Source organism: Octodon degus, unplaced genomic scaffold (assembly GCF_000260255.1).
Source record: "Octodon degus isolate 3935 unplaced genomic scaffold, OctDeg1.0 scaffold00353, whole genome shotgun sequence".
In the NCBI taxonomy this organism is placed as follows: Eukaryota; Metazoa; Chordata; class Mammalia; order Rodentia; family Octodontidae; genus Octodon; species Octodon degus.
The window spans coordinates 780,015-802,699 of record NW_004524929.1 but is presented as its reverse complement, the minus strand read 5'-3'; the positions used below and the strand labels follow the sequence as shown (position 1 = coordinate 802,699).

Here is a 22,685-nt window from a genome sequence, read left to right as displayed (position 1 = left end):
GCTGGCTGGCATGTGGTGCTGGGGGATCGAACCGCGGTCCCTGTGCTTTGCCAAGCTTGTTTCAAGTAGGTGCTTTAGACCACTGAGCCATCTCTCCAGCCCCTCGATTCATTGTTAATGGGGTTTGTTTCTGGGTTTTTTTTCCCCAGGGGGGGGTTGGTTTTTGACCAGAGATTTAACTCGGACCTTGCTCTTGCCAGGCAAGTACTTATGCCACTGAGCTACATCCCCAGAATGTTGTCGATGTTTTATGAAAGAGGATACTTAACTCTGATTGTTCCAATTTACCGCAAAAATCACATTAAATAGAGGGAAATCCTAAAGTCTACAACTTAGAGATTCATTAATAGTTAATAATTTAACGACCATGTAATTCAGAGCTTGAAAGCTTTAGCATTTGGGACTTTATACACTTTTTCTTATCAATTACACTGACAGAAAGCTTCTTAAATTCTTATTGAGCCATGCTCGAAAAGTTACAATTTAACGTTTACAAGGAAGCTGTAACATTTTCAAATGGACTATTAACGGTAAATTATTCTTGAATATTTTAAAACATTAAAGATGCAGCACTTTTGTTAACAAAATAAAAACTTTCAAAGGAATAATATTAAATTAAATGATCAAATTGAGTATTCTTTTATATTCATAGGCTAATGAAAGATCTGAACATCCTCCTTAAATAATTCACTGGGATAAAAATGTAACTTTTAATTTTGCCCACAGTTTTTATTATTCAAAACAGAACAGTATACACTAAATATAATAGCTTCCAACAGGTATTAATGAAAAGGTGTGCCTCATTAAAACTGATTTTCCTTTACAAACTCAAAAGAAAATGTTTTCCTTATAAAACAGCTAAAAAGCAGTTCTGGGTCAGGTGTGGTGACACATACTATAATCCCAGCACTCTTGTGGCGGAGGCAGATGGATCAACATGAGTTCAAGGTCACCCTGGGCTACACACAGTGAGATCAAAGCTAGCCTGAGCTACACAGTAATATTCCTGCCCCCCGCAAGCAAATAAAACCCTAAAAACAAAGCAGTTCTGTAAGATACTAAAATTCAAATAATATTTTTCCTAAGCCAGAAAGTTTCTCAAGTATCATTATAATTTTACTCTGTAAAATGCATTGATACTCTGAAAAGGGTATCATTTTGGCTATTACAAGGTATCATTCAATAGATGTGTGCACAATTTCATTCTGCTTTAGTGTTATGATCAATTATAATATCCACAAAGGGATGACTGGCACTTTCTAATCTGTGTCCACTAAATCTAACAATGACTTAGAGAAAGGTACCAGAATAAGCGACCGACAAGTAGGAAATCTCACTCCAGAACAGAAGCTAGATTTTATTATGTGAAGAGGAACAATCCCAGGTAGGAACAGAGGGATGGACAGATGGGGACACATGGACACACGGACTCGGACACACACACACACACACACACACACACACACACACACACACAATACCTATGCATTGTATTTTTAAAAGCAAATAGAAGAGTGATACACTAAAAATGTCTTCATAATAAAACCATGCAGAAAACAACTTTTAAATTTGGTGTTCCTCTAGCACTTGTGTGTAGTTTTAATATAATATAGAACTGTACAAGTCCTCCCTTGTATTCTGCCTTCAATCATTATTGATTTGATAACTGAGAAGCAACTGTACAGATTTACTTTATATTTGTCTTAATATTAATGTCATTATGTATTTTAAATATTCTGGATTTTTTCTGTATTTGCTTTTAATGAGCTCAGTCTATATTCACAATTTGTCATGAATAGCTCTTTACAAATTAAAGGCAACACTGAAATACACTGACAATGTTTTTCTCATATGTTTATTTCTTGAGGTTAATTCTATTTTGACAATATTAAGAGTTTTAAAAATCAGAAACATTGTGCTTTTAAAGATACCCAATTTATCCACAAGAAAAATTGGGAAAAAATGACATGGCGAAATTATTAGTGTAACATTCTTCAGGAAAACACCATCCTCATAATGGAGATAAAAACAGTAAGTATCCAGGTTACCTGTTAAGTGATCTAAGTAGTACTGATATAGCTTGCACTGTATAGATGTCATTCTCACAGCTAAGACATACTCATGTTTTGGAGGCAAGAACTTTGTTAATGCTGTATAATCTTTCCTCTGTAATCAATAAGAGAATAAAAATTAATACAGATATTTCAAAGAAATGAACTGCTTTAAGAATTCTCATTGCTTTTAGATAATAGTTTTACAGAAAAAGGCAAAAATGACATAAAAAACCTTTTCTTATATATATATATATACCCACATTAATCACACAGTAACCCATATGATTATAGTTAATTACTTTACATGCTTGTATAACATGGTACACCGGTAAAAACATACTTCAGGGCACTAAGCAGATTCTCTGCGATGAATGTAATCATTATGCATCTCGAAAATGTACCAATAAAATCGATTTTTAAAAACTGAATACACCAGGCATGTTTTAAATTGAAGTGGTCATATGACCAAGTGACCACTTAAAACAATTTAAGTTGAAGATAGTCTCCATACAGAAAAAAAATACGGAAAGGATACTGTAGATAGTATAGTCGTCTTGCTATGTAGTTCAGGATGGCCTCAAACTAACAGTGGTCTTCCTGCCTCTGCTTCCTGAGTGCTAGAATTATAGGCATGTACAACCACATCTAGTTTTTAGACGTCTATTTTAAAAATAGCTTTTCTGTGCTGGGGCTTTAGCTCAGCAGCACAGCACCTGCCTGGCAAGCACGAGGCCCTGAGATCAATTCCCAGTTTCAAAAAGAATAGCCTCCTCTCTTAATTCATACTGGCCTCTTCTACAACTATTTCAAGTGAGGGAGGTTTAGAATAATGCACTATAGAACTGGGATCAGACTGGAATTCTTAATCAAAATATAGCTCTCCTCTTAAGGAACTTCCTGTCTTAAAGCACTCACATAATAAAATATGAAGGCTGATACCTAGCTATTAATCAATTATGTTTTAAACTTTTCAATTCAATTCTTCCTAAAAGTCAAATGCTACATAAACTATTGACCACAACATAGATGTAACTAAAACTATATACTACAAAGGAGAAAAGAAAATACAAAATAAAGTTTTAACTCACAAAATATTTTGAGATTACAATAAAAAATAACAAAACTTTATTATAGAACATAACTGTACCTGAACACATCCAGCTAACATCTCATAGAGAATGTGGGCACGTTTTTTCATCACTCTGACATCTACCATGGTAGAATCTGCACACTGACCATTTTGGATTGGATTAATAAATCTGTTTCTGAATTCCTTAATTGATCCAAGCAAATTTTCCTTGATAAAGTTAACCATGCAATGATCTAAAAGAGAAAACATTAACTCATTAACAATACTGATGGTTTAAAGACTCAAACTTTCCTAACTGCTCATGTCAAAAGTACACACCATGTAAATATTAGAATTAAGCTACGAAGAAAGAACATCAAACTGTACAATAAATACTGGCTGTGTGTCTATTAAAAGACTACATAAATCAGAAGAGAAGTTTAAATCATCCGAAAATACTAGAAATGATTTAAATACTAGCAATTAAACCCAAGGTTTCATGCATACTATGTAAATGCTGTAACATCGAGCTCCCCCTCCAGCCCTAGTCATAAATGTTGTAAAAAGCACACACTTGGGGCCGGGGAGATGGCTCAGTAGAATAAGCGCTTTGCTGGCAAGCGCAAGGGCCTGAGTTCAATCCCCAGTTCCACAAAAAAATAAAAAATAAAAGATAAAAAACGAAAAATAAAAAGCACACACTTAATGACATTTTGTTCTGAATCAATATTGTTTATAAGAAAGACATTAAGAAAAAGTGATCTATAAAATCAAACCGTAATTTTACAGTCAGTGAAGGTTTCTATGAAGATAAATACTGAATAAAAATAAAAATTAGTAATACACTAGTATACTAAATGCTATATTAACTCAATTGCAGAATTTTTATTAATGTTATCCATTGTCCTAATAAATAAACTAATAAATAAAGTTACAATGTGAAACCGCATTTCTGTAAGTATGATAATGGAACAGAAAACGGGAAATGCATAGATAAAACAGGGTACAATGATAAATAGGGTAAAATCAGTAATACAAATAAATAACAGAAAATAGTCAAATCATCTCACTTGAAAAGAATATCATTCTTTCAAAATAAACCAAGCTAGATCTGTAAAATCATCCTTAGGGATTAGCAGAAAAGGCAAATAGCAAAACTTCAAAAACTATATCTCAGGCAATACCAATAATCAACAGCATAATCTCGGATATTAACTCACACTCAATTAAGTTATTTTGAAGTGGTGTTCCTGTTAAAATAATTCTCCTCCTTGATCGGATAGAATTCATTGCTTTCGAAACAGCAGATGCTTCATTTTTTAGAATATGGCCTTCATCACAAACCACAAAATCAGGGCCTATTATAAAATATAGACAAAAATAACAATTATACAAATAAAACCCAAAATGTGATTCATGCAAGTAAACAGGTTAATCTTGTAACAGTGTAAGTCCTGTAGGAACATAAAACATTATAATTATAATGATATTTCATCTGCTGCTGTATTTACCTAATTTGGCATTAACTAGTTTTAATTATATCCTAAAAGTAAAGAATGAGGGGCCAGGGAGATGGCTCAATAGAGTAAGTACTTGCCTGGCAAGTGCAAGAGCCCGAGTTCAATCCCCGATTAGGCCAAAAAACAAAACCTGGCAATCAAAGGAAATGAAGAGTAAAAAAAAAAAAAAAAAAAAAAAGGCAACGAATGAAAATGCTACCAAAAATTGTACTTAAGATCCTCTGAATGAGCACACAATACTGGCCAAGAAAAAAATGCTGGAGATTTTTTAAAACAGGGAAATGGTAGAACAGAAAAAAAAAAAAAACTTAATAGATCTGAGGTAGCTGACAAAAATACATATTAAAATTAAAATCTCTTAAGATACTATAATAGCTAACAATAAACAAAGTAATATATCTACTTAACTTATTCCAAATAACTAGCACTTACTGATGTGGAAATACTGGCTGACGAAAGAAAGCTAAATTAGTTGTTACATGGTATGATTGAGGAAAATAAAAAATCTTACTTCTTATAAAAGATCTCACATCTGAGTGACTTTCTAAAAATAAATTGTATAGGTTTTGTAAAAAGGGATTTTTTTATAAAAGCATCTTACCTCCACAATTTACTTGCTAGTTATCATATACACACATATTACTTGAATATTGATCTAAATAGCAGCTGTCAAATTATCACCCATTTGTTACACATTAGAGAAAATTCACGTTCTAGAAGACTTTAAGCACCAACTTTCTCAGTATGATAGTAAATACAATTATTATTCAGGACTCAGAGCTACAAATAATAGTAAACAAAAAATTTTGTTATTAAAATGGTTTTTAGGGGCTGGGGAGATGGCTCAGTGGAATAAGCGCTTCCCTGGCAAGGGCCTGAGTTCAATCCCCAGTTCCACAAAAAAAAAAAAAAAAAGGTTTCCAAAATAAAACCTGTATCTAGTTTCCTATTATAAAGCTATGTATTATTTATGCTGCAAGTGTGTGATGAAATGGGTACCAGTATGTAGTTTTCCTGGGAATTTAAATTGCTATCAAAATATTCTATCAGTTTTATCATACATAACAGCACATAAACTTTGTAAGTACTTTAACCTGTATTTCAGTTTCTAAAAATTTATCCCAAAGTTGTACTTCCAAAGTGCCCAAAGATACATAAAAGAATGTTACCAGTAGCTTTGTGTGTTATAGGGAACAATTAAAAACAATCCACAAGCTTGCAAAGAAAGTGGTCTACTAAAGGAAGTTAAGTTATGATTTCATAGAGTAATTTAAACAGTAAAAATTGAATATGTGTATCTGTATGCACAAGCCATGAAATGCATGAGAAATATATTATTAAAAGAATCTAGATGCAGAATATAGATGCTCCTTGACTTACAATAAAGTTATCTTCTGGTAAGCTCATAAACTGAAGATGCTCTTAAGACCCCAAGGAACTCTACAACACATCACAGCTTAATATAATACAATATCAAGTGCTGGTGGTCTACCCTAGGAGCACACAGATGACTGAGAGCTACGGTTCACAGTACAAGAATGTATCTTACCAATCATAATGAGCCCAGGAAAATATCAAAACTCTGAAATTCAAGCCAAACTTCTACTGAATGCTCACCATTCCCACAGCATTATAAAGTTGAAAATCACAAGGTAAACCTAACTGAACTCACTTATCCCCATCCAGATAAGTCGCTTACTCATCTATATCATGTTCCTATGTATAGACTGATTTTATCTATGCATACATGTGTACACAGCCTCACAAAGTCACAGTTCAGCGTTGACAGGCTCAGTCATTTGTAAATTTTTCCTTAGACCCTAATTAACAACTGTTCATGGAAACCCCCTCAATTTCGCCAAAACCTCAAACATCCTGCGAAGTGGAGGGAGGGAGCAACATGCAAGTAGTCAATCCAAGAGCATTACTCAGTCCTCCTCACTGCTAATTAGCTCTTGCTCTGTAACCCTTCTCTAGCAAATGCACCAGCCACCTTTAGCTATCTTGAGGTTCTCAGTTTTATTTTTCTTAAAGTGATAAGATCCCTACGATGGGGCCGGGGAGATGGCTCAGTGGAATAAGTGCTTCCCTGGCAAGCGCAAGGGCCTGAGTTCAATCCCTGGTTCCACAAAAAAAAAAAAAATCCCTAAGATACCACCAAAACACCTGTACCTTCTATGGTTTTATGAATACAGTATTTTAATTAAATTACTTCATGTCAGGAGACCGGGCATGTTTAGGGTTTAAAATATAAAAATAGGCACTTTTGTGAACATACCTGAAATTTGTGCCTTTCACAATCTCTAGATGCTCTGGAAACATAAGCTCCCCATTAATTTCAGGAGTTTTACTGTATAAATTTTTTATCTTTTAAAGAAGAAAAGGTATATTTAGCCCACAATTTGTCAAGGTTTCAATCCATAATTAGCTGGCTATAAAGATGGGTGGCATGGCAGAGGAGCAACTTTTGAAGGCAGCAGAAGATATCAAAAATAACAAGAGCAAAGGGGAGAGACAAGCCTTTCGCTCCTTACATTGTGTGACCGGCTAGGTCTGAGGGCAGGTGCGTTATTCATATACCCAATCCCAGCACTACACAATAAACCAATCACAAACAGATTTGGCCACCTACGCAAAGGTCAGCCCCTCATGATCACATGAAGTACTGTAGTCACATCTAGATACAAACTATGACATTCTGCCCCAGGTACCCCAAAAACTCAAGTACATTCCTTCATATAAAAGGCATTTAGCCCTAGTACATAGGACTTGCAAAGTTCTAATAGTTTCAGCATTTGTGAATAATCCAAGTCCCAAGTCTCTCCAAGACGTAAGGCAAACACTTAGCTGTAAGCCCCTGAACAAATGAAAAGAAAGTTAAACACTGCCAACATTCAATAGCACAATATATACATTTCCATTCCAAAAGTTACAGAGGGCCAGCCAAGTAGCTCGGCAGATTAAAGTGCCTGCAAGCAGACACAGGGGCCAGCAAACCGGCCCTGCTGGCTCCACCCCCGGGGGTGCACTGAGAAGGCATTTGAGATTGGGCGTGGTGGCTCACACCTGTAATCCCAGCTCTTGAGAGGCTGTAAACAGGCAGATCACTGAGTCTGATCTAGAAGTGAGACCTTAAACACCCTATAGACCCTTCCCTAAATATATATTTAAAAAGTTATAAACAAGGATACAAAGGAATGGGACAAAGCAAGTCCAAAATTCAGCAGGACAAATATTAAGTCCTATAGTTCTATATCCAAGATCCAAGCATCTATATCTAGCATCCAAGGCAATCTGTGACAACTGCAAGCTCTAAAGGGTTTGGGTGCCTCCACCCCTATGGCACTTGTGGTTGTAGCTCCCACAGCTTCTCTCTTGCACGTTGCCTTAAGATGACAAAGGCTGCTGGCTTTTCAAAACATCTCAGGTCTCCACTTCACATTTAGCTTTACACTCATAGTTTAACACACTGCTCCTATTGGGGAACATTGCCTAGCCTTACAGGCCTTCCTCTGAAATATGGTTGGAAGCCTTTCTAACCCTACAACTCTTACAATCTTCATGTGCCTAACACCAACACTATGTGAATGATGTCAAGGTCACCTAGAGCAATAGCCAGGCTTCTGTCTGCTGTATGGATCCAATGTGGGAATTGCTCACTCTGAATCCAATTCTGAGGACCAATTTTTTTTTTTGTATTGCCATTCTGGAAAATGGTGTTCTAAAGCATTTCTCTCACAGCAAAGTCTTTCAATTTTGTAATTTTGAGACTGAAAAGGGCAGAGTCCTACTGCTTCTTGTGATATACTCAGGCCATCTTTTCTAGTCTCCTCTTCCTAATTAGTAATCAAGATCTCCTCTGCTTTATTTTTGCAGTCCATAGGCTTTACTGGAGCTTTCCTTCCAGACAAACTCACATTTTAAATCATTCTGGTGTGCTCTTTGCTCTTGATTCTAAACATAAATCTGGGTAAAAGCCTCTAACAATAGCCATGGGGCCAGGGAGATGGCTTAGTAGAATAAGCGCTTCCCTGGCAAGTGCAAGGGCCTGAGTTCAAGCCCCGGTCCCACAAAAAAAAAAAAAAAAAAAAAAAAAAAAAAAAAAAAAAAACCACAATAGCCATGTCACCACCTCAACATTCAACGGCCTTAAAATTTGTTCTGCTAGATTAGTCCACCAACCTTAATCTCGGTCTCAGGCAAAATCTATGGACAAAAGCAAAATGCAGACAATTTTCTGCCAAGACAAAACATATATCATCTGTATATATGGAGTCATATTGGGCTCCATCATCATTAAGAGTCCAAAAGCCATGTTTCTTCCCAGTAGAAACTTCCCAACACCCGGTGTTAAAGGAGGAAAGATTTATTTAGCTGACAGTTTGTGGAGGTTTTAGCACTTGGTCAGCAGGATCCAAGGTAGGGTGGCAGGGCAGAGAGCCATGGATTCATGGGAATGGCATACATAAAAAGTAACAAAAGAGAACCCTTTTCTTTCTTTCTTGAGTTTTTTTAGGGCAAAAGCTTGCTATGTAGTTTACCCTGGCTCTGAACTCATAAATAATGACAATTTAAATTCTTCCCTTCCTATTCTTCTTTTTATTTCTTTCTCTTGTCTAATAGCTGTGGCTGTTTGCATAACTAGATTGAATAAGAGTGGTAACAGTGGACGCCCCTGTCTTGTTCCTGAATTTGGAGTGAAAGAGAAACAAGAGCTTATCAATCCCAAAGCTCATACAAAGGAGGGAATTGCAAAGATCAGAACAAAAATTAATGCCACAGACACTAATAAAACAACACAGGGAATTAATGAATCAGAGTTGGTTCTTTGAATGAATAAATAAAATTGACAATCAGCCAAATCTATCAAAAGGGGTGGGAATACTCAAATCCATGTATTTAGGAGGGCCGGGGAGATGGCTCAGTAGAATAAGCGCTTCCCTGGCAAGCACAAGAACCTGAGTTCAATCCCTGGTTCAAAAAAAAAATGTACTTAGGAATGAGAAGGGTGAAATTACAACAGATCCTGCTGAAGTCCAGAAGATCATCAATACCTACTATTCTAATATGATGGAAAATGAAGAACGAAACCTATGAATTACCAAGGCTAAAACAAAAAAATATAAAACTAAGCAAATCAGTATCAGTCAATGGGGGTATGGCAAGAAACCTCAGCATGCTAAAGTGCCTGCTTAAGCAAGCACAAGGCCAATGGTTTGATCCCCGGTACCACATGCTGTGCCAGCCCCACCCCCAGGGCAGGCTAAGCTGGCCACAGAATCTAAGGCATAGTGGTGCACACCTGTAATCTCAGCACTGGGGAGGCTGAAAGCAGGAAGATCACCCAAATCCAAGCTGCATAGTGAGACCCTGCAACAATCAAATAATATATATCTGGCCAGATAGCTCAGCAGACTAAAGGTGCAGTGACCAGGTTCGATCCCAGGTGTACTATGCTGGTCCCACCTTCCCCACCCACCCCCCGAGATGTAGACTGAGACTGGATGTGGTAGCATGCCTATAATTCCAGCACTTGGGAGGCTGAAAACAGAGGGATCACTACAAGTCTGATCTGTGTAGTGAGACCCTATACTAAATACATAAAAAAACCAAGTAATATATATCAATGAAACTAAAGACAATTAAAACACTTTTTTTTTTTGGCAGAACTGGGGATTGAACTCAGGCCCTTGTGCTTGCCAGTTGCCAGGGAAGCGCTTATTCCACTGAGCCATCTCCCCGGCCTGACAATTAAAACAGTAACAATAAAAAAAAAAAATCCAGGCCCTGACAGATTCACTGCTGAATTCTACAACAAATTTAGAAGAGATCAAATGCCATTACTTTCTTAAACTCTTTAATGAAATTAAAAGGTAAGCAATCTTCCCAAATTCATTCCTGAATACCAAAGCCAAAAAAGGATCAAACTAGAAAAGAGAACTACAGGTCAATCTCCCTAATAAACACAGACACGAAAATCTTCAATAAGATACTGGAAAACAGAATGCAGCATATAATCTAGAAAAGTATATACCACAAACAAGAATTTCTACTACATTTTCTTTTTTTTTTTTTCTGAATCTTAGGAAAGGGTCTACAGGGTGTTCAGGGTCTCACTACTAGATCAGACTGGTAGTGATTCGCCTGTTTACAGCCTCCCAAGAGCTGGAACTAAAGGCCCACACCACCACACCCAGTCTCCACTGCTGTCTCAACGCTCCCCAGGGGCAGGGCCAGCACGGCAGGCCCAGGGATGGAACCCGTCCCCTGCCTGCAGGTGCTTTAATCCACTGAGCTATTTGGCTGGCCCTCTACTACATTTTCTCACAGTGAATTTTTTTTAATTGAACAATATTTATGTTTAATCCAGGTATAATGGCATATATCATGTAGTGTCAACTATTTCAGAGGCTGAGTCAGAAGGATTGCTGGAATCCAGGAGTTCAAGGCCAGACAGTGAAAGCACATCACACAAACAGAAAGAATTTAATGACTAAAACGGGGCCATTTCAATTAACTAGAAAACATATTTTCAGGACAGAAATAAAGGACTGGAACTTGAAAATACCTATACTTGGAAATCATTTTATAGAAAATACAGGGAGAATTGCAACAGTGAAGATTTACAAAGTTGAAGAAAAGGAATTTAGAGAAAGCCTTTAAGAAAACATCAGGGGGGCTGGGGAGATGGCTCAGTAGAATAAGTGCTTGCCTGGCAAGCACAAGGGTCTGAGTTCAATCCCTAGTACCACCAAGAAAGAAAGAAAGAAAGAAAGAAAGAAAGAAAGAAAGAAAGAAAGAAAAGAAAAGAAAAGAAAAGAAAAGAAAAGAAAAGAAAAGAAAAGAAAAGAAAAGAAAAGAAAAGAAAAGAAAAGAAAAGAAAAGATCAGTCAAACAAACAAATGTCGGTGGGGCTGTGGGCAAAAAGGAACCCTTATCCACTCTTGGTGAGATTACTGAGAAATGCAACAACTGTGAAATCACAGTGGCTGAGAGATTCCTCAAAAATCTCTCAATGCAAGATCTCTCAAAAAAACTAGGAGGAGCGCTGGAGATATAGCTCAGTGGCACAAGCACCTACCTAGCAAGCCCAAGGTCCTGAGTTCAACTCCCATTATGGAAAAAGAAAAACTAACTTGCCATCGCCCCCCACCTCCAGGGCCCGCTGAGATGGCAACTGAGACTGGGCACAGTGGTATGCGCCTGTAATCCCAGCTCTATGGGAAGCTGTAAACAGGCAGATCACTATGAGTCCGATCTACTAGTGAGGCCCTTGAATGCCCTGTACAGCCTTCCCTAAAAAAATACAAAGAACAACTAGGACTAGAGGCTCCATTTTACCTAGCCATTCCCCTTCCGGGTACTTTTCAGAAGAATTAAAAGCATCATGCTGCAGCAACCTATGCACACCTATGTTTATAGCAGTATAGTTTGTAATAGCCAAATCTTGGAAACAACCCAAGTATCCATCAACTGGTAAATGGATAAAGAAGATGTGATCTTTTTAAATATAATGGAGTATTACTTTGCGATAAAGAAGGTTGAGCTCAAGACATTTCAAGGAAAATGGATGCTCCTTCAGTCCACACTCTTAAGTGAAATAAATCAGACATGCATGTATGAATACTACACTGTTTCTCTGGTGTGAGAAACAGAAAACTCTACATGAGAATCAAAATGTATTCTGAAATACATTTATTTGAAATAGAGAGGCCAGGGAGATGGCTCAGTGGAATAAGTGCTTCCCTGGCAAGAGCAAGAGCCTGAGTTCAATCCCCGGTTCTGCAAAAAACAAACAAACAACAAAACAACCAAAAAAAGAAAATATTTGAAATAGGAATAAAATGTTTGAATGGGGAGGAGAACAAGGAAAAAAGGAGGAGGGAAGGAAAGAAAAGTTTAAAAAAACATGGAAACAGAGCTTTCTAAGTAGAGTGTCGAGGAGGGGTTGAAGGGAAGGTAGGAGAACGGGGGGATCTAAGTTATATTATGCAGAGGTACAAATTTTCTATGATGAAAGTGATCATTATGTACATCTAAAATGTACCAACAAAAATTAATTTTAAAAACTAAAATTTTTTCAATTTATATAAATTTCATATGACTGTGATCATCATGTATACCTAAAATGAATCAACAAACTTTTTTTTTTTTTTTTTTGGCTGAGCTGGGGATTGAACTCAGGCCCTTGCTCTTGCCAGGCAAGTGCTTATTCTACTGAGCCATCTCTCCACCCCAACAAACATAATTTAAAAGACTAATATAAATGAGTATGGCTATAAAAATTGATTTATGAAGTTTTATTATTTTTATCAGCTCAGCACCTAAGATGCCTTTAAATTCTACTCATTCAACCCTCCAGTTCCCTTTCCCACTGGATCTGAACACTGGTCTTGGTGGTCATAAAGGAGGAAAAGGAATGCTGAAACTGGCCTCACAGACATATTCTGTTACAGAAAATGCAGGCTACTACCAAACAGGGTAAAAAAAAATCTATTCATTCATAAATATAATCATGATTTCTCTACTCCTACCATTCCTTTATATGGCTAATTTGCCTAGATATATGTTGAAAACTCATCTCATTTCTAATGCTCATTTATTTTAGGGCTTTGGAAGTGCATTTTTCAAAAATTCCATTTAAAATTCAAGCCTGATTGAAAGACCACTGAAGGCACTAAGAAAATCTATTCATATTTTATAAAATTACATATTGCTTAAACAGAATTTTGAATACTGTACAAATACACAAATCTGCTTGCTCACACACACACACTCTCTCAAATAGATTATATGCTCTGAAGCTAAAAACCATAAAATATCCTTCCAAAATCAATAATGTGAATTAGAAAATTCTACCAGATCAATTAAAGTACATCAAGTAGGAAAATATAATTGCCAAATAACTAGGTTAGAGTACAAAAGATACATAGTACTGTTTAGTATTACATTTAAGTATCAAGTTTTCCACTATGTTACATTGCCACCTATTGGTGGATTTTTTAAAAATATAAAATATTAAGAAAAAAAAGCTGATAAAATAATCGGAACTGTCCAGAAAGCCAGTCCCAAACCCGAGTCCATGAAAGTACTATAACAAAATGACAGTTGTCACAGTTGCTATAAAGATTTTAATGACAATTACACAGCAATAACCAGAGAAGCTAAGTTCAAAGATGAACACTACTAAAAAAAAGATGAACACTTATTGAATATTTTGTATTGATTTTTCCATGTTTCTTACAATGGAAGTGTATTATCTTTAAAATGGTTAGAAATAAAACTTTCTAAAAATAAAAAAAAAGATGAACACTGCTAATAATTCCGTGTAGCACTAAATAATTCCTGTTCTAATATACACTCCCAGTTTTCCAGATTTCTCATTTAATAGGCTACTCTTCCCAGTTTATAACCTAATCTCACCCTTGAAAGTCTGTTAGCTGATACTGCCTAACTGCGTCTGATATTTTGTCTCAATCTTCAATTACATAACACAGGAAACCAGGTCTTCCCATATCCAGGTGTAATTTATATCATTCTTCACTATCATCAATGTGCCCCCTAAATCAGACAAACTAGGGAAAAACAAAAACATAATACTGGGAAATTGACCATTATGTGTATCAGATCCTTTCTAATAAATGTTTAAATACTACTCAGAATTCGATAATGTAGATGTAGAAAGAAAGGAGATACAAAAGTCATACCATTAAATCTTAGAACTTACTATATTTTAATATATCCTTCCTAACATGTTATAAATCGTGAATCCTGTAACATTTTTGTTGCAGTGCACATAGTTTTTGAAATAAATATAGGTATGCCACATCAAGCAACCTCTACTTTTTCTATTTACTATACCATACTAAAGAAAGATGGGACTGGGAGGGCAGGACAAGAACAGGGCCAGGGCCAGGGGCAGGGGTAAGGCAAGTTTTTCAATGAGATTGCAGTAAAATCTAATGAAAAGACAAAGGCTAACTTTAGGTCCAAACAAGGGTAATGCAGGTATTTATTATCAAACAAAATAAAACAAACTCAATGTAGAACTTAACCTTTAAAAAGACATCTATTATAGAACATCACTTAATATCAAAATTAATGCAAAGAAAGTAAAACTTTCCAAAGTCAGGAGTAACAATTGCTTTTCCTAACATATGTTTAGTAAAACATTGAATACCTACTTTTTACCACACAAAAAAATTCACCCAAACTCTGAGACACAAATTTTGAGTTAAAACTATGAAACATTTCAAATAAAACATAGATGCCAACATTTGTGACCTTGAAATAAGCAATGAATTTGTGGAAATGCATCAAATAAACAATTAACAAAAGAAGAAACAGATGAAAGTTCAATAAATTTTTTAAGCTTTTAAATAAAAATATGCAGCCAGAGAGATACCTCAGTAGAATAAGTGCTTGCCTGGCAAGTGCACGGTCCTGAGTTCAGTCCCCAGTACCACTAAGAAAGACAGAAAGACAGAAAGACAGACAGACAGGCAGGCAGGCAGGCAGACAGGCAGGCAGGCAGGCAGGCAGGCAGGCAGGCAGGCAGCAAGCAAGCAAGCAAGCAAGGAAGCAAGCTAGGAAGCTAGCTAGCTAGCTTACAAAGGAAGAAAAAAGACAACTCACAGACTAAGAGGAAATACATGCAAATTATATAACCACACATAACATGCTATATAAAAAGCTTTTATAAAATCAATAATAGTAATTCACTATGAAATAGGAAAAGGACTTTTAGGATGAATTTTAGGACAGGGTCTACAGGGTGTATAGGGGTCTCACTACATATATCAGACTCATAGTGATCCTCCTGTTTTCAGCCTCCAAAGTGCTGGGATTACAAAAGCACGCCACTACACCCAGTCTCAATCGCCTCCTCAACACGCCCCAGGGGTGAGGCTGGCACAGCACCCTGGGGATCGAACCCCAGCCACTACGCTCTGCCAAAGCAGGCACTTTGATCTGCTGAGCTATCTGGCTGGCCATGGAAAAGGACTTTGAACAGAAATTTCTCCAAAAAGAACAGACCAATAAACACATGAAAAAAGGCTAAACATAATTAGTCATAATGAAAGTAAAAAATAAAAACCTCAAGGCATTTCTTCATATCCACCAAAGTAGATATGATAAAAGCAGTAAATACTGGCCAAACTGTGGAGAAACTTAAAACTTTATGTACTGATTGTAAGAAGATGGAATGAAAAAGTCACAATGAAAAACTGGCATTTTCTCAAAAGGTTGGACATAAAGTTATCATGTAACCCAGCAGTTCCATACATAGGAATATACCCTAAAAAGGAAAGAAACATGCATAAATAAAGACATATCTATGAAAATTCACAAGCAGTTTTATTCACAACAGCCTCAAAATAGAAAAAAAAAACCTAACTATTCACTGAACGATGGGAATAAATAAACATGTAGTTATTATTGTGTTGTTCAAGCCCATTCACTGAGTACCTCATACAAGTGCTAGTTTGGAGTGGACCCCAGAAGAAGACAAGGTTCTACACAATAGCTCCAGGCTACCAGGAGGGGTGCTTGAGTATTTAGAATTTAGGATTCACCAGATCAAATGGTACTTCAGTTGTCAATGAACACAGGGATGCTGTTTCGGGTCTTTGTCAGGACCCCATAGTTACATCACACATCAAGACTTCAGGATTTTGGAGCAGGGCTCTTACATCATCTACAGACAACTCCCCCTTTGCAAAATGCCTGTCTGCTATCCCTTAGTAGTGTGAAAAATAAATGCTTGATGTACCAAGTTAACATAGAACCAGAGATGGCCATCATGAGCTGGGTATTATCTGATTCACTAAGGCATGAAGTTGGATGTGCACAGCAACAATCCATTATTAAACGGAAGTGGTATATATGTGATCACATCTGACAAAGTCTGGAAGACACAAGTAAGTTACATCAAGAAGTCAACCAAATGCCCATGGTTCCTACTCCTGATATTTTGGCTTCTGTCTCCCAGCATGGCCTCATGCGGTAGAATCATATGATCAGCTGAAAGATGAACAAAAGAATAGGACCTGGCTTAAAATAGCTCTATACAATATGGAAGCACCACCTGAAAGTGGACAGCTATAGCACAGCAGCCCCATTTCAAGACATCCCTGAAGGATACTGGTAAAAATAATTTTTTCTAAATTTAGTGTACTGGTACATTTAGGGAATTTGTACCCATACATGATATATTTTGACTCCTTTTTTTTCCCAATCCTGCCTCTTCCCTTCAACCCATCTTTCCCTCCCGATTTACAAAACTATGCTTCCATTTTATCATGCTTCAGTTTTGGGGTATTGGTTTTATTTTCTGTCCTTGCCTTTTACCTTCCTTCTCTTCCCCCACCTTAATTTCCCTTTGCTTCTGAATAATTTCTGCTTTACAGTATCTATTTTACACTTTGGTTCTCTATTTTTCCAGTCTCTCATACCAGGGAGACAATGCAATATTTGAATATGTGAACTGAACTTATTTCATTTAAGAGTATGGTCTTAAGTTGCGTTCACCTACCTAGAAATGCCTCAAATTTATCCTTCTTTATGACAAAGTAGTACTCCACTGTATAGTAGAAAGACTGATTTGAGTCAATGAGGAAGGTAGAGACAGTGCAAAAGCCATAGAAAACCTCTTCACAGAAATGGCAGAAAACTCCCCAAACGTACAATTTGACACACAACTACATGACGCATACAGAACTACAAACAGCCATGATCAAAATAAATCTACACCAAGGCATACAACAATCAAGGCCCAGAAATTCAGGAAATCTTCGAGCTGGACAGAACTCTAGGCATTGCACATGGTGTATATTTTGCCTGTACTAAAAATGGGCAGGGGGCCTGGCCCTAGCTCAGGCCTTTAAGTGGCTGCTTCCACAAAGCTGTCAGCCTCAGGTTGCTGGAGTTCGAACCTCACACCTCTCCAGCTGGCCAAAAGTGCCCTGAAGGCATTCGAGGAACAAAAAAAAAAAAAATGGGCAGATGTGCCGACTATATACTGATTCATGGGCTTCGGCCAATATTCTGGCTGGATTGGTAAGGAATCAGAAGGAACATTACTGAAAAACTGGTAACAAGGAGATTTGTGGAAGAGACATGACCTCTCCATATAGGCTAACAATGTAGATATATCTGTGTCCCATGTAAATGCATACTAAAAAGTAACCTAAGAGGACTTTATGAGCAGCCAATCTTTCTCCTCAGCCACCCGTCAAGGCCCAAAGGGCTCCTGAACAAACCCGCAATGGTGGCAAGGATAGATGTTATGCATGGAATGAGCAAAAATGGACTGTCACTCACTAAGGCTGATATAGCTACAGCCACTGCTGAATGCCCAATATGCCAGTACAGAGACCAACACTGAGTCCCTGGTGTGTCACCATTCTTCAGGGTGATCTGCCTGTGAATTGGTGGTGGGTTGATTATATTGGACTGCTTCCATCATGGGAAGGACAGCACTTTGTCCTTACTGGCACAGACATTATGCATATACATTTTCAGTCCCTGCATGTAATTCTACAAAAATTATCATGTGCAGGCTTATATAATGCCTATCCACCATTATGGTATCTTACATAGCATTATCTCTCACAAAGAAACACATTTTACAGCAATGGAGGTGAGGCAATGGGCTCATACTTACGCAGTTCAGTAGTCTTACATTCCTCACCACCCAGAAGCAAGTGGAATGGCACAAAGGTAGAATGGCCCTTTGAAGATAGTTACAGTGTAGGCAAGTTGGCAATAACTTGCAGGGCTGGGAAAGGTTCTTCAAAAGATTGTATCTTTTGAATCAGCATCCACTACATGGTACTGTGTCTCTTAACATCCAGGCTTTACAGGTAGAAATATCAGAGGGTATAAGTGAGAAAGGCACCACTCACCATTACCCCTAGTCAGCAAATTAGTAAAAGTTTGCTTCCTATTTCTCCAAACTTACACTCTGTTGGGATAGAAATCTTAGTTCCAGATGGGGGAAGAAAGGTACCATTAAGCACAACAGTGATTTCATGGAACTGTAGCTAAAATTTCAGTTGGTCATTTTGGGTCCCTGATGCCTGAGAGAAAACAAGGTGAAAAGGAGCTATACAGGTGACTCATCCATAAGCGCCTGCCTGACAAGCACAAGGACCCGAGATCAACCCCCAGTACAACATGATATGCCAGCCCCGAAACTGGGCGTGGTGGCTCACATCTGTAATCCCAATGCTTGAGAGGCTGAGACAGGGGGATCACTATGAGTCTGAACTGCATAGTGAGACCTGGTAATAAAAAAATGAATGAATGAATGAATGAATGATTAAGTTTTTTAAAAGGAAGACTATACTTGGTGCAGAGATCTCTTAGGGGACTCGTCTGTGTTATCTTGCTGTAATTAAGATCAATGGGAAACTACTAAAACACCCTAATCGAGGTAGGATGAAAAGTAGCTCAGAACCTTCATAAATGAAGGTATGCATTACTCCACCAGGAAAAACAGACAGATATGCTGAGATATTTGCTAAAAGCCAAGACAGTACAAAATGGATAGAAGGTAGTTATCAAACTATCATCGCGTGACCAGCTATAGAAACAAGGACTGTACTTTTTCTCTTTTGCTAATTCACTTGTGCATATGTACACATATATTGCGCACATATCTCCATTTTTTTCCTTTGTAACATAATGTTCGCACAAGTAATATTGGTTCTTAAATACTGCTAAACCTACACTGAATTATAATGTTTAAATTAGACAATGTCAGGCATAAGCATTACCAAAAGTAAAGTTTTACCTTGTATTCTGGGGAGGGACTTAGTGTGCTTCTGCTTGTACACAGGACACTTGTAGCATGTTTGGCATAATGATGAACTTGTTATTGCATCTGGAGACTAAGTATGAATTAAGGGAAAGTGCCTGCTCATCAAGCTGACAAGGGATAGAACATGATAGGTGACTGTGATGTCAACTTGAAGCTTGTAGCCAGGATGTAATGGACATAGTACAAAGGCAAAGAAAAAGTAAGTCTTGTTTCGGATTCCTGCCTTTGAAATTCTATCTCTAGATTTCTAGCACAACCCCTTTGCCACTCATACATATTTCTGCAGTGAGCTCCAGGCCTTCGACTTTCAACTGGATCCTCCCACTCTACAGCATGCTTTTGCATCTTTCCACACTTGAGTCTTCTTCAGGTGGCTACTATAAAGCCTACTTATATAAATAAAATTTTAGAAAAAGGTCTACAGGGTGTTCAGGGTCTCACTACTAGATCGGACTCATAGTGACCTGCCAGTTTACAGTCTCCCAAAAGCTGGGATTACAGGCGCGCACCACCATGACAGGGCCAGGGATCAAACCCCTGGCCCCTGTGCCTGCTTGCAAGTGCTTTATCCGCTGAGCTATTTGGCCGATCCTTGGTAATACTTTATACATCATATATTTTATATCTTTTCTTCCCCAGAAAACCAAACTGATACACTATACATACAATGAAATATTATTTGACAGTGCAAAGGGATAAAATATACTGATACATTTTATAATATAGTTCAATGCTGGAAATATCAAGCTAAGTGAAAGATGACAAATACTTAATATTCTATCTTTAGACACAGAAAGCAGATTAGTACTTGCAGGGAATGGAGGAAAAGGCATAAGAGAATAAGTACTAACAGGTACAGGGTTTCTTTACAAGATGATAAAAATGTACTGGAATTCAGTGGAATAACTGTGATGGTAACAAAGAACTGTGAATATACTAAATACCACTGAATTGCATGCTATACTCGTAAGGATAATTTTATGTTATATATATTTTTCCACAAAGAACAACTCAAATCATTACACTATACATAGGAAAATGCAGATTACTAGTCAGATTAACACAATAAATAACTGCTCAGAATGACTCAACAAACAATTACACAGTTGCTTTTAGGAAAAAAAGGACTATAATAAAAAAGGTTATAAATTGATGTTTCTTAATCAAAATTCAATGAACTTCACTTTACAATGAAAAAAATATGTAAGCAATTAACAAAAAAGGAAGTGACATAAAAAAGGAACTGACATATAACTTTGAAAAATGATATTTTAACTGGAAATTATAAAATTATAGCAAAAAGGAATCATAAACACTGTATTCTAGTTAATACATTTGTTTCTCACAGTAGTACAAAGGAACAATTCTGAAACTGCCTTACATATAAAAGAGGCTGAACAAAGAAGTCCAAAGCCAGTAAATGGTGGGAACTAAAATTTTCAGTGTTAGAAAGGCAAGACAGTAATTAAGGAAAAGGATAAAATGAACCTTGGGTACTACATTAAAAATGAAGGCAACATTATGGTTGCTTGTAACATACACATAGACATATGAATTAAAATACATGCATACATCATAATCTAGCTCTGTCCGCTGAGAAATCCTAGAAGCAATGACACTTGTAGCAACAAACATACACAGTGCCTACATCTCAGAAATGACATTTGCTAGGCCAGCCAGATAGCTCAGCAGACTAAAGTGCCTACTTTGAAAGTCAAACAGACAGGGTTCAATCCCCGGCATCTCGTGCCAGGTCCACCCCCCAAGCCATGTTGAGACTGCAATTGAGACTGGGAGTGGTGGCACATGCCTGTAATAATAGCACTCGGGAGGCTGAAAACAGGAAGATCACTACAAGTCTGATCTGTGCAGTGAAACCCTGTAGTCCCTGTACTAAATACATTTTTTTTAAAAAAAGAGAAAGAAATGACATTTTTCAATAAAACGATCCATGATGTAATGGGTGAAATGGCACATTCTGGACATGGGGGCAATATAACATGGACCTGCAGGGTCTTATTTTACTAGAAGGTAATGAACTTCTCAAGAACAAAAAAATATGTGGGGATACATCAAAGGGATACAGAAATTAACTTAAGAAAACTTCCAAAGGCCAAAGTGAAACGATCTGAATAACAAAAGAACCTTAGTTTATGGTTCAATATGCATTAAAAATTAGTTCATACTAATACAAACAAATGACAGAATAACATCATCATTTATGTCATATGGATATCATGTATCTTTTAAAATGATAACAAAGAAGGTACTTTGAAAACTCTATTATAGTCACTTAAAAACTTATACCCTCATTTTAAACACAAGAAACACTTTAAAAACTCTGATTAGGGACCACTCTACAGGATATATGGACAAATAGTTCTCCAGACTGGTAAGACAGTAATAAACAAGCTGAAAAATTGCTGCAAAAAGTCACCATACGAATGACCAAAAGACAGTAAGGAGATATGACAGATGAATGCACTGTGGTACCCTGGATGGAAAAACTAGTTTGCAATTTAGTTAATGATGATGTGCTAACAATTTGCCAATTTTTGGGTTTTGAGAAACTGATTATGGCAATGTAAGACATTAATAATAGGGGTACAGGGAAATATTTTATGGGAATCATCTATGCTATCATTTCAACTTTCCTGAAAAAAAGAAAATTATCACAAAATAAAGATTTCTTTTGAATGCCACCAGATGACAAATATCAACCTTCACATAAGGAGCTGTAATCTCTTTATTACTATTCATTTTCTCATAGACAAAAAAGCACCTTAAATGCCTGAAACACCTGCTTTAAATTGTTGTTGAAACTACTGAAATGATACCATTCATTATGAATTCTCCAATCATAAAGCAACCACACAATTTTTAAGACAACCACTTTGATTATGGAAAAAAGATATATTTATAAGTAGGCCTTAAAATTTACAACTGCAAAATTACTTCATAAATGATACAGTGATACCTTAGTTCACAAACTCAATTCTCCACATGATTCTGGTCACAAAACCCAAATGGATGAGAACTTACAAATTTCCTCATAGTGTCAACAATGAGGACCAACCAGATAGTCAGCGGATTAAAACACCTGCTTAGGCAGAGCCCAGGGGACGGGGTTCTATTCTGGGCACCACAAGCCATGCCAGCCCCATCTCCGGGGTATGCTGAGACAGTGATTGAGACTGGGCATGGTTGTGCATGCCTGT

At 37.0% G+C, this 22,685-nt stretch overlaps 1 protein-coding gene and 1 non-coding gene across 2 annotated transcripts in view; one reads left to right on the top strand and one right to left on the bottom strand.

Moving 5' to 3' along the window:
• Window positions 1-22,685, bottom strand: part of Atrx (ATRX, chromatin remodeler) — a 305,544-nt gene that overhangs the window by 90,614 nt on the left and 192,245 nt on the right. The window contains exons 20-22 of the mRNA XM_023708369.1: window positions 4,344-4,481; window positions 3,202-3,377; window positions 2,049-2,166 (exon numbers count right to left, since the gene is read on the bottom strand). Of these exons, the coding sequence (XP_023564137.1) occupies window positions 2,049-2,166; window positions 3,202-3,377; window positions 4,344-4,481 (432 nt within the window). The remainder of the gene's footprint in view (window positions 1-2,048; window positions 2,167-3,201; window positions 3,378-4,343; window positions 4,482-22,685) is intronic.
• LOC111814554 lies at window positions 12,997-13,125 on the top strand. The gene has a single exon (XR_002819519.1). It is a non-coding gene; the product is annotated as a small nucleolar RNA SNORA61 (small nucleolar RNA).